The 11,495-nt window shown below is 35.8% G+C and overlaps 1 protein-coding gene across 1 annotated transcript; it reads right to left on the bottom strand.

The window, feature by feature from the left end:
- Window positions 1-436: 436 nt before the first annotated feature.
- On the bottom strand, window positions 437-8,004 carry LOC121955163 (adenylate kinase 7-like). Its single transcript, XM_042503001.1, is given in 19 exon segments — window positions 437-483; window positions 584-742; window positions 829-1,046; window positions 2,240-2,437; window positions 2,613-2,678; window positions 2,763-2,891; window positions 3,347-3,455; window positions 3,605-3,733; window positions 3,903-4,052; window positions 4,678-4,755; window positions 4,937-5,027; window positions 5,113-5,171; window positions 5,173-5,202; window positions 5,314-5,397; window positions 5,587-5,697; window positions 5,778-5,872; window positions 5,990-6,104; window positions 7,582-7,731; window positions 7,816-8,004. Coding segments are annotated over 19 exon segments (2,091 nt in total). The 5' UTR covers window positions 7,900-8,004; the 3' UTR covers window positions 437-447.
- Between the last annotated feature and the right edge of the window lie 3,491 nt (window positions 8,005-11,495).

Here is an 11,495-nt window from a genome sequence, read left to right as displayed (position 1 = left end):
TAGTTGAGATTTTTGCACTCCTGCTTAGTTGACATATGATTTTCAATAAATCACTGTGTTTATAAATCTGTCTTTTTTAGCTCCTTAGTTCACTAAGTAGGTCCTCAGTGAAGCATTTGACCTCTGACCTTCTGAAAATGGCTGCAGAGCCTCAACACAATAACCTGTTTGTTAACCATACATTAACTTTTACAACTGCAGAAAGGATAGATGATAGTAAAACCCTTTATCAAAGACCGATATTTATATGTGATTGAAAATGACACTTACTTTTGCTAAAGAGAATAAGAAACTTGTTGACATTTTATAAAGACATACCTAATGTGAATTTATTATCTAAATGTGCATTTTAAATTACAGTTCAGTCATTTTTTTTATTGTTTTAATAACTGTACAATAAACACAACCTCAAAAGATGCAAATCAATAGCATGTATTGGATCATTTGTTATTCTTGCTGGTTGTTCCGTAGAAGATATTCAGCCTGAAAAAGAAACCAGAAAATATCAACTCCTGCATAAATTCACTCATATTCAACAAAAAGCACTTAATGTTCAATAGAAGTAGGTCTGCTGTGAAAATACCAAAAAGTCGACGGGGTCGTCCGGTTTGATCTTGGAGCACTCTAACATGGCCTCAGTGAGCGAGGGCATCACGTACTTCATCAGATAGTTCCTCAGAGGAAGAGAGTGAGCTTCCAGCAGCTCGCACTCCTGTCGCTTCACCTCCGACAAATTCTTCTGCTAATAAATCATAAAATATTAGTATTTACTAATAAGTACATCAATGTTTATATTTGCACAACCATCTGTGAATGTATAAAACTTACCCACTCCTCATACTGAGCAGCCATCTCAGCCAGTGCAGCTTCCTTCCTGCGTTTCTTCTCCGCAGCCTCTGCAGCCACTCTCTGCCTCCTCTCTTCCTCTTTCTTCCTGTCCTCCTCCTCCTGCTCCTCTGGACTCAGACCATAGTTTTTGGGAGCTCCCACCATCTCTGTGATCTTCTTCATAACATCTGCATACTCTGAATCTCCTGCAGTGACCTCTGGAGAGAAACAAGTCATTCTTACTGTAGAGAAACAAAACCATTGTGGAATGGCTCTCCACAGATCTTTATGTTGTCGCCACATGTAAATCCTTGTTATTAAAGGTATACTGTTCAGAGTTTTTTTGTATAGACTGGTACAGAAGTAATCCCTCTCAGTCACCATTTATGACCCACTAAAAGTGTGTGGCAGAGACTCTGCTCTCTGCCCTCATTTTCCCATCATGCCTCTGCGCTAGCATCGGCTGTGGCCGGGAGTATAACGTTTTCAGTTTTCCTCAAATTTGGCACAAATGTCAATTGGGACTCAAAAATGAACTTATGTTTTGGTGGCCAAGCATCAAAAGACCAGAGTCACTGTGACCTTGCGTCTGTAACATTTTCGTGGACAACTCAAGAAATTTCCCCAAATTAGGCACAAATGTCCATTTAGACTAGAGGATCACCTGATTAGGTTTTGGTGGCCAAAGGTCACTGTGACCTCACAAAACATGTCTTTGGCGATAATATTTCACTCAAATGTCCAATAGTATAAAATACTATAATTTTATATACAAAACGTCAAAGGTAAACGTCACTGTGACACCATAATGTTCTGTAAAAACATTTAACGTCATAAGTCAGAGACAGAAGGAGAGATGTTGGCCAGATACTAAACTGGTGTTGACCTTGAAACTGTGTTGACTGTTTAGATCTTTGGTGCTGCCAAGAGGAAGACGTTCGCAAAGAAACCTTGTTTTTCAATGAAAATGATGACTATTGAGCAACACTGTCAACTTTCATGGCTACATACAAGTCTTGACAGACATGGATGTAAACTTTACTTCTAGTTTTCTTCATGTTTTTCTATGGTAAAAACACTCTTTTTACTGTGAAGACATGAGAGTGATGTCAATCTTCTACTCTAACTCTACATAAGAAAGTAAGTAAACACATTTCCCAAAATGTTAAGGTGTTCCTTCCAGTTTTTGAGCTAAGAAGTAGCAAGCTCTTTTGAATATGACACAATGGTGTTTCTAAATTCTAAACTAGAAGAAAACAACAAATAGTTTAAAACATAGTTACATTTTTTTATAGTCACGTGTATAAAACGCAACACAGATGGGCAAAAACTTGCCCCATATGTCCATATGAGATCATTTTAAATATTCTTTCACAGTTAGATATGAACTATGTGTCTCTGAGGACAGTACCAATGTGTTCTGGGTGAATCTCAAGCTCATCAAAGTAGTCCAGCAAGGTTTCCTCAGCAGCACAGAGTTGTCTGTATCTCGTCAGGCGAGGGTTAAACTCCTCCTGTGTGTAGTGCATCTTCTCTGCCACACTCTGTGGAAGTCCCTGCACTCGCTTTGTCAGAAAATCATCTGTCGCATTGAGGGCAAAAACATGCTCTGGAGAACACAAAACAAGACGAATGTTTTGTTAGAGGTTTGGAGAGAGATTTGGGAAGCTCTGGCTTGTTTAACGTGCATTTCTCAGGATCAGCTCTCGTGCCTGCCTGGCTGTAAGAACTGAATATCTGTGTTCTACCTCTGTGGTAAAAAAAGCAGGAAAAACATTAACAACCTGGAGTAATATTCTTGTTGTATACGGGTGTTTTGGGCATCAAATCATGGTTCTCTGTGACCTCATCTGGAAAATTAACAAAACACATCAACATTAGTGTAGTTGATATTAAACATTATGAAGTAACTGAATGAATTGAATGAAACTCACCAGAGAAAATCATCTTTGCCTGCTCGTAGGTTTTGAGGAAGCCATCGATAACAAATCCTTGATTCCTACATGGCTTTGAATTCAGCTTTTCTTGCAAAATGTCAAAAACTAGATGGTCTGCCAGTCGACCTGATGGACCAACAGAGTAATTTAAACCTAAAGTGAGAAACTAAAAGACTTTATGCAACAACACATCAATAATCGCTGAAACGGAGCATCTTAAACAGCGTGTGAATACAGGTGTTCCAGCACAGACAGTATGAGGAAAATAAATCGTTTTTTGGCCATTAAGGGATATTAACGTGTTCTAGTAAATGAGCATAACAGGTCCTTTTAAAATCTTGCAGAGCGTTAAAGGCTACATGCCCTTTTCTTCGCACTGACTAAACATCAGACCTGTTTCTAAACAGGTTATGGAGTAATACATGTCTCTATCTCACTTTTAATATCTTAAAGCTTTGTGTTCAATCGTTTCAGCATTGATGTTTAAAGTACTACGAGGCTGCTGTAGTCAAACCACAACTTTTAACATCAATAAAGTGAAAGATGTGATTATCATTCAGGGCTGTGGTTCTATAACTAACCTGCATTCATGTCCATGCTTTTGTTAAAAATTTCCAGTTTCTGTTTCTGTGCAGCAGCTGCAACATCTTCACTGACATTTTCAGGGTCAGATTCATTCACTATCTCCTTCTGTAGCATATGGAAAAAAGGAAAAATAAGTATGTTTGAGTCTCAAACTGCAAATTAGATCTTCCACAAGAGGGCAGTATATCTCCTTTAGTTACATGGCAGCAGTGAAAATAAGACAGAATCAAATACCATCCTTTTATTTCACTGACCAGTTGTGCGATCTTCTCCTCAATGACCTCTTTGATCTTGATGTGGTGTATTTGGTAATGACCACAGAGCTTCTCTGCAACGGTGCTTTTACCCACAGCTGGAGGTCCAACCAGGCAGATTCTGATTGGCTGAGCAGATTAATGTAAAAAGAGGAAATCATGACATTAAAATACCACATAAAGGTGTTTGTATTGCTGTGGATGACCTACCAATTGAATCCAGGCATAACATTGACCAGAATAACAGAGATTATATCTAAATATACATAAATGTTTCCTATTTGTATGTAAGACTCACAAGTAGCTGCCTGGTGTCTTTGTATTCCTCCACAATGCTCGCCATGTTTTCAACCATCCCAGCTTCAGACGTCCAGCGGAGACTGAAGGAGTCTTTTATGATAAAAGCATCCAGGCGGAGGTTGATATTTAGGTACTCCAGCTCCTCTGGCTAAAGAGAGAATATGGAAGCAGTTACCAATACAGATTTTTTTTAGATTTAATATTTATTGGTTAAATAATTTTTTAAAAAGCCTTCCATCGATTTTCCAGAGAGCAGCGGCTATATTTAATCATTTGCTAACAAATAATTTTGAGTGTTTCTGGATTGAATTCTCACTTTGGGAGAAACTGAGTCTGTTAGAGCCATTTCTAGCAAGACTTTGTAATTTCACATTTTTGGAGAATCATTTGAATGCATCACCTGACCAGGCATCGCAGAATTTTCTCAATCGAAGCAGGTGTGTGAAAATAGTCAACAGGGAAGATGCAGAAGAGGACACAGTCTTCAACCGCTGTGTTTTTTTTTGTAAAATTTCAGTGTTATTGCTTGATTTATCTGTTTTGGTTTTTTCTTTGTTTTGCCACATTGATTTGAACCTTGGTTTTGAAAAGACTTGTTTTATTTTGGGGTATTTTGAAGTTGTTTGAACATGACAAATCAGTTAAGCATCTCACGGCAACTCTCTTAACATCCTGCAGTCAATCAACACCAGAAGAAGCCGAGATCATCAACAAAAACAGTGAGTAACCAAATACAGCAAAAGGTGAATATTCCATGAAATGACATACTGTACCTTAAAAGCCTTCATGGTGATGGCTTCCTGCTCTGGCACTTTGTTAATCTTTCCTGGCCCAAGTGTATCGCTTATCATCTGAAGGATTAAGAATCAAAATCATTTTTGCATCCTCTTTTTTGTCATTTTGTCTTTGCTGTTTACATGGAGACAATTCACAATAGAATGATAGAAATTTTATATATACATATATATATATATATATATAAAATTCATTTTTCATTTCATTTTTTTTAATGTATTGCTGCATTCATGTTACCTTTACAATATCCTCTAAAGTGTTCTTGGAGTCATCGACAGCAAGAATGTACTTTGACTTTGGTTTGAGTTCAATGATGTTTTGAATCACTCTGAAAAAGAAGCACAGGTCAGCCTTGAAGGAATGGTCTAAAAAACAGTTAACATAAACATAGGAGTGCAGTGAGTTAAAATCACCCCCCAAGGTCGTATACGTGAATCATTGGGATGTAATTTGTGCCCTGTCCAAAGAGAGGGGACTTTTGGAAACTGCATCAACCAGGACACCTGTTCAAAAATACAAAAGTTGAACAAAGATAAAAATTGTAAATCAGGCTATATTAGATACTACAACAACCAATGTAGAGTAAACAGGGTTATTATCAAATTTCTATATACCTTGAAAAAGTAGTGAAAGAGGTTTTCTCCCTTTCCGTACTGAAGACCACTAGCTACAACATAGCCGGTAAGCTTTGACTTTTTCTGTAAAATTGGAAAATCAAACAGAATTCATGAGGTTTAAAGGAATTTTTCGGTCTTTTCATAGTTAATTTCATTTATTTTCCTAGTGCTGAAGTTGGGACTGAAGAAAAAACTACACAGTGTCAAATGCTCCTTTTCTGCTGACATATTTTTGAATATGTTGAACTTTTCATCACAGTGTGTACTTACACCTCTGCCCAGTTTGAGCACAAGTTTCTCCAGATCATTGCGGTTTCTAAAATTTGGGTGTGGTCGTCTTCTTCTGAACTCTTCCTCTGTCAGCAGAACATCTGTCTCTTCCTGAAGAGAGAAATTACAATCGTGTTGGCTATGTTTTATGCGCAGGAAAAGTTTGCCTACATTTTCTCCTACAGGCTCACCGGATTCTGTGGTTTGGTCATGGCCCAGGTCATCACGCTCGAGACTAAGATGAACATTTTCCGAGACTTGTAGTTCTCCATCTCAGCATGAAGAGCTGTTTGCAAAAGATGGAAAAAGTAAAAGGAATTGAAAATTACATTTTACATTTTAGGTTATTGTAGAAAAATCTCAAGACAACACGGTATACTACTACTAAAGTCCAGCATACTACCTCTTATTGCCCATGTTGCATCTTCAACCTGCTGTTGTGTAGCATTTTCTGATATGTTGTACACCACAATGTCACACTCCATCAGGTGCTCAAGAAGCTCACCTCGAGTTGGTGACTGCCAAAACAGACACAGTATATATATCCAAATGTGCATTTTCTGTGATTTGCATTTTACAGAAATATAAATAATAAACATAAAGTTGACATAACATGGCACAATATAAATATTAATTACAAGTAAAAGTCCTGCTTTCAGATTTTGGATTCAGTGAAAGTACTGAAGTATTATCAGCTAAATGTACTTAAAATAAAAAAAGAGTAAAAGTACTCATTAAATGTCTCCTTAACTGAATCTTTACTGGAATATTATTACTGATGCATTTATTTGTTGTAGTGTTTATTGGATCTTTTTTACTAGAGCTGCAAAGATTTGGCTATTAATCAATTTGTCAATTGAAAGAAAATTAATCGCTAACTTTTGATAACTGATTAATAGATTCAGTCATTTTTCAAGCAAAAATGTCAAACATTTGCTGGTTCTGGCTCCTTTAATGAGATAATTTGCTACTTTTCTTTGTCATTTATGTCAGTAAAATAATGTATTATATGATAGTCTTTACATCTTCGACTATTGGTTGGACAAAAAAGCAATTTGAAGACATCACTTTGAGCTCTGGGAAATGGTGATGAGCATTTTTAACTATTTTTTAAAAAACATTTTATAGACTAAACAATTGATTGATTAAATGATAAAAAAAAATCAGCAAATATTGATATTGAAAATAATTTATAGTTTCAGCCTTCCTATAGGTTAAAGCTGAAAAACATCACTATGGAAATACACCACTACAAGTTAGAGTCCTGAATTCAATATGTTACTTAAGTATAAGTACAGAAGTATTATCAGTAAAATGTACTTTAAGTATCAAAGGTAAAAGTACTCATTATGCAGAATTACTTCTTTCACAGTGTTTTATTATTATATAATATTATATTATTCTCTTTTTATCACCAGCAAATACATGAAAGAGCATTTTAATGTGGTAGTTCGTCCATGTGGAGCTACTATAAGATATGTTTTTTTACTACTAGGTAAATTGTTTGAAGTATAGTACTGCATCAGGTATTTAAGTAGCCAGTAGGCCTAAATATAACTTTAGAAAATATACTGGGGTAAAAAGTAAAATACAGTACTATCCCACATAGCAGAAAATAGAAATACTCACAGAAAGCAGGCTACAGGTACCTCAAAATTATACTTAAGTAGGTCTACAGTACCGAGTAAATATACTCAGTTACATTCCACCACTGCCAGTAACTAGTAGTCAAATAAATGATCAAAAGTAGTCTACAATATTGTCAACTACAAATGTACCAATGAAAAGTGGAAAAAAAATGTTATAGTCACTCAAGTAAAATGCAAGCAAAATTATACTTAAGTAGCCGACAGTGCTTAAGTGGATGTACTCAGTTACTTTCCACCACTAACGCTACCTGTACTATGTGTTTGCATCTTAGTAATATGCACCAGATTCCTGTAAAAAACAAAATAATGACAATAATAAATACCTGTTATTTAATGCCTGACTCACCGTATACTGTTCAAACAGAAAGCTTTCTTTTTCATCTTTGTTTGAAGGAGAAACAGTTCCCACTATCTGGAGGGCAGGTTCACCTGGAGGGGAGGTCTCCTCCTCTTCTGCCTCCTCAGAGGCCAGTCCGGCTCCACATGTCGATAAAAACTGTCAGCGTGGTCAGAAAAATACTGTAAAACCAGACATTTTACATTGAAACATACATATAGTCAGCTACGTAGGCTCATTTACCTTCGCGATGTGTTTGGAGGAATACCTGTCGACGTCGTTGATAAAAACACGTTTGGGAGGAGGTGGTTGCTTTTTGTCCCCCATTTTAAAACGGATTGGTTACAAATGCTCTGCGTTTTATTTATAAGAAACTAAAGTGCTAGCAGAAATGTGAAAACTCAGACTGGTAACGTTAGTCGACATTTGTGAGAAAAACTGTTGCGTTGTGGATCCGTTGCTATGGACTCATTGTGGTTGCTACGGCTCAGCCAATGAATTGCTTCGCGGACAATACGTAAGGCCGACACGTTACGCATCACTTCAAGATATTATTTTAGCAATATATTATATAGGAAGATGAATTGGCTTAAAAGACTACCAGTCTTTTATATATTTTTAAAGACACTGATTTTAAGACGTAGGCTTCTTGCCAACTGTTGAAAATGTCCAAAATATAATTTGGCGTAACTGTTGAATTATTGAGACATTTGTTTTGCAGACCATAGAGGTTTTTGTTCTCGTTCTTGTGTGTGTGTGAATTTATATAAGCCTTTTTTTGTTGACTTAAAAGCTGCCCAATTTCAACATATTGAGTCTAAGCACACAGGAATAAACATTCTTATTTTGAATATGACAATACTTGTATAATATACTATAAACTTTCATTCACCTTAAACTTCATTTGTCATAGTCAGCACTAATTATTTTACAATGAGGCCTGCTTTTACTGAGGTAAAGGCAATGCCACAGTATAAAAATACAAGTAATGAAAGTATTGGCATCATTATGATCATTGATGCGGGTAACACTTTTACGTGTGCCACAGCTGTTAAAAGTGGTGCACATTTACTGCTGGGTTGCTTAACTTATTATATTACATCAGAATTTTGTTGATTATATTTTGTATCAATAATCTAAATCTGCAAAGTGACTAATGACAAAACATAGGAATACTTAAAATTAGTATCTTAAAATTGTATTTAAGTAAAGTACTTAAATATAGCTAAATTCCACACTGGTATCGCTATAGTATTCCTCTAATACTTCTATTTATCACCCCCCATGTGGCTCCCAATCCAACTCCTGCCTGCTCAAGCACACACAGGACGCAGAACAATGGAGCGCTGACATGGAAACTTTCAAAGCACCCTATATATTTATAGAGCTGACTTTATCTGAGAAACTGCTGCCAGTGCTTGAACAGGTCTCAGTAAAGCACACCCTGTCATATATCCACAACACAGTGATACTGAAGGGAACTGCTACATGGATCATTGTTTCTTGCCATGTATAGTAAACCTCTAAATTTAAATGAACCTCTTGTCTTTTACCAAGTGCTCTTCATTCAGCCTGAAATATATTTCATCATGGAATACCAAGACTTGTATTCCAAAACAGGGAAATTAAGGAACTGGATCAGTTTCCAAGAGAAGTCAGGGAATATCTATGAATTCTAAAAATGCATCAAAATCAACCAGAAATTATTTTACAGCATAACTAACTATAGCATGCTCATTCACTAGTTCATACCTTAAAAACAGGAACAATCAGAGACAGACCGATAAATTAGCTGATATTATCGACCAGTTTTAGTGTATCAGAGATATTGTGCTGTCATTATATTATATTGCATCGTAATGTATTAGCCATTAGGTATCAGGGAATGAGTTTCAGGTAATTTAGTCACACTGTCTCCATTACATCATTTGTCCACAGCTTGTAATTACAAGTTTCTTTTTCTCAAAATTTCTTGGTCACAATTCTTTAATATCCAAATTTAAGAGCTTGCTATCAAGAATGTTGACAATGATAGGAAGAGTACTTAGTGATTTACCTAATTATAACCCCAAATCTGCAGCTCCTCTCTGCTTTACAAAGCTTTATTGCCAGTTACAAGACATTGTTTAGCTGCAACTTGTTTTAGTTCACTCTCATCGCTCTCAGTAGTGCTCAGCACTAAACTGCACAGACTGACAAGGTAAGAGACTAGCTGGTGAACAAAGTGGAGCACTAAGCAGCTAGAGATTCAGATATATCTCTCTGAAGTTGGTAAGGACCAAAAACAGAGCTACAAGGGAGTGAATACTGGCCAAAAATACGACTCCAAATGATGAATATCGCTGGATTGACTTTTTAGTTGTTTTCCTTTGTTTTGTGCTCAACCCTTATGGGTTTATGAAATACCATTACAATATTGTCACAGTTATCTATCCAACATTTACTGCTCAGTCCCCAAACAAAATACTCAACAAAGTCTGCCACAAAATAGTTTCACCTTCTAAATCATCTGCCACGTTAGGATACGTCAATGTTGTGCTCAAAACTTGTTGACGTTGCCCCCAAGTTATTGACAATTGATAATTATTTTTAAAAAATGTATGTATAGGCAAATGTAAGATTTCAAAACGTCCAAATATCAACCTTTTTATTGTTCTTAAAGGCGGGTTTCTGTCATTTTATAGAAAGAATGATTTTAGGTGATGACAGCGTTTGATGTAATGGTCATATAACAAAATGTTTCAGAATAGCTGCTGATGTGATTAACATGTCAACCAGCATGCAGTTTGTCAAACGCTGCTGAGACAGCAGCTGTTTACAGCAGGCATGTGACACATTACGATGACGGCTGTTGCCAAGAACAACACTGCATGTTCATCATCAGTGGCTGTTCCTGGCATTTACTCCTGCAGTGATTTAGTTTTGGTAATTGTAAACTTCTGGTGTGATGGACGTGTGCAAAACATTGCCATCAGAGTTATGGTATCTGCAGTTTCAAAGTTATTAACCCTTTGAACCTGAGCAAATTGGCTTTATCATATTCTAAAACTTGTGAACAGTGCAATGAGCAATAAAAGAAGAAATGACCTAAAAATTAGAAAGAAATATGTATAAAAGGCACAAGAACATTACTAACAAATAATTTTTAAAAAAAAGTAAAAAAGAAAAAGACATAAAAGTGAAAGAAATTAAAATAATAATAATAATGTTTATTACTTTTTAAATTTTTTACAAATGAAATTTGGCAAAAAGTACTTAAAAAATATATAATTCTGTCGCATAATTTTAAAGATATATTTATGATAATTAGAAATATACTTTTCCCCTAGCTTTTTTCTTTTTTTTCTGCAAGCACTTTCCATTGCTTTTTATTTATTTCATTTTTTTTTTTTAAGAAAAAATCTCAATCTACTTATTTCTTGCAATTTTTGGAACATTTCTGACCAAGTTGCTCACTGTCTTTTTTCCCATGTTTCCAAATGAAATCACAACAATTTGCTCAGGGATCAACGCTGTATACACACGTAAAAGGCGTCTGAAGGCAGTACAAGAAACATGATGTCACTTAGGGTTTCAAAGTGTTAAAGTAACTCATTTATGCATTTATAAGTCAGAAAAAGCAGCAAATCTAAGCTGTGGGAAAGTTTATTAACTTATCTAAAGTAGCCCGCTTGAATTCAGCAAATTTTACCTCCCTCCTGACTTAGTAGTTGAATGTGGAAATGTTTCTTTTTACTATGATACCAAAAAAGCCAGTTTCTTCCATTTTCGTACAAAGTTGGATTTAAACATCTTCCAGCAACAGATATTACTCAACTGTATGTGCCATAATTGCGGGAAATGTGGCATAAAACACACCTGATTATTTTTTCAGTGTATTTCATATAATGTATGTCAGCACTGTATGTTCAGTGGTAAACAAA

This window comes from Plectropomus leopardus, chromosome 16, assembly GCF_008729295.1.
Source record: "Plectropomus leopardus isolate mb chromosome 16, YSFRI_Pleo_2.0, whole genome shotgun sequence".
NCBI classification, from domain to species: Eukaryota; Metazoa; Chordata; class Actinopteri; order Perciformes; family Serranidae; genus Plectropomus; species Plectropomus leopardus.
Note: the sequence above shows the minus strand (reverse complement) of the source record. Positions and strands in the feature narration are given on the sequence as shown.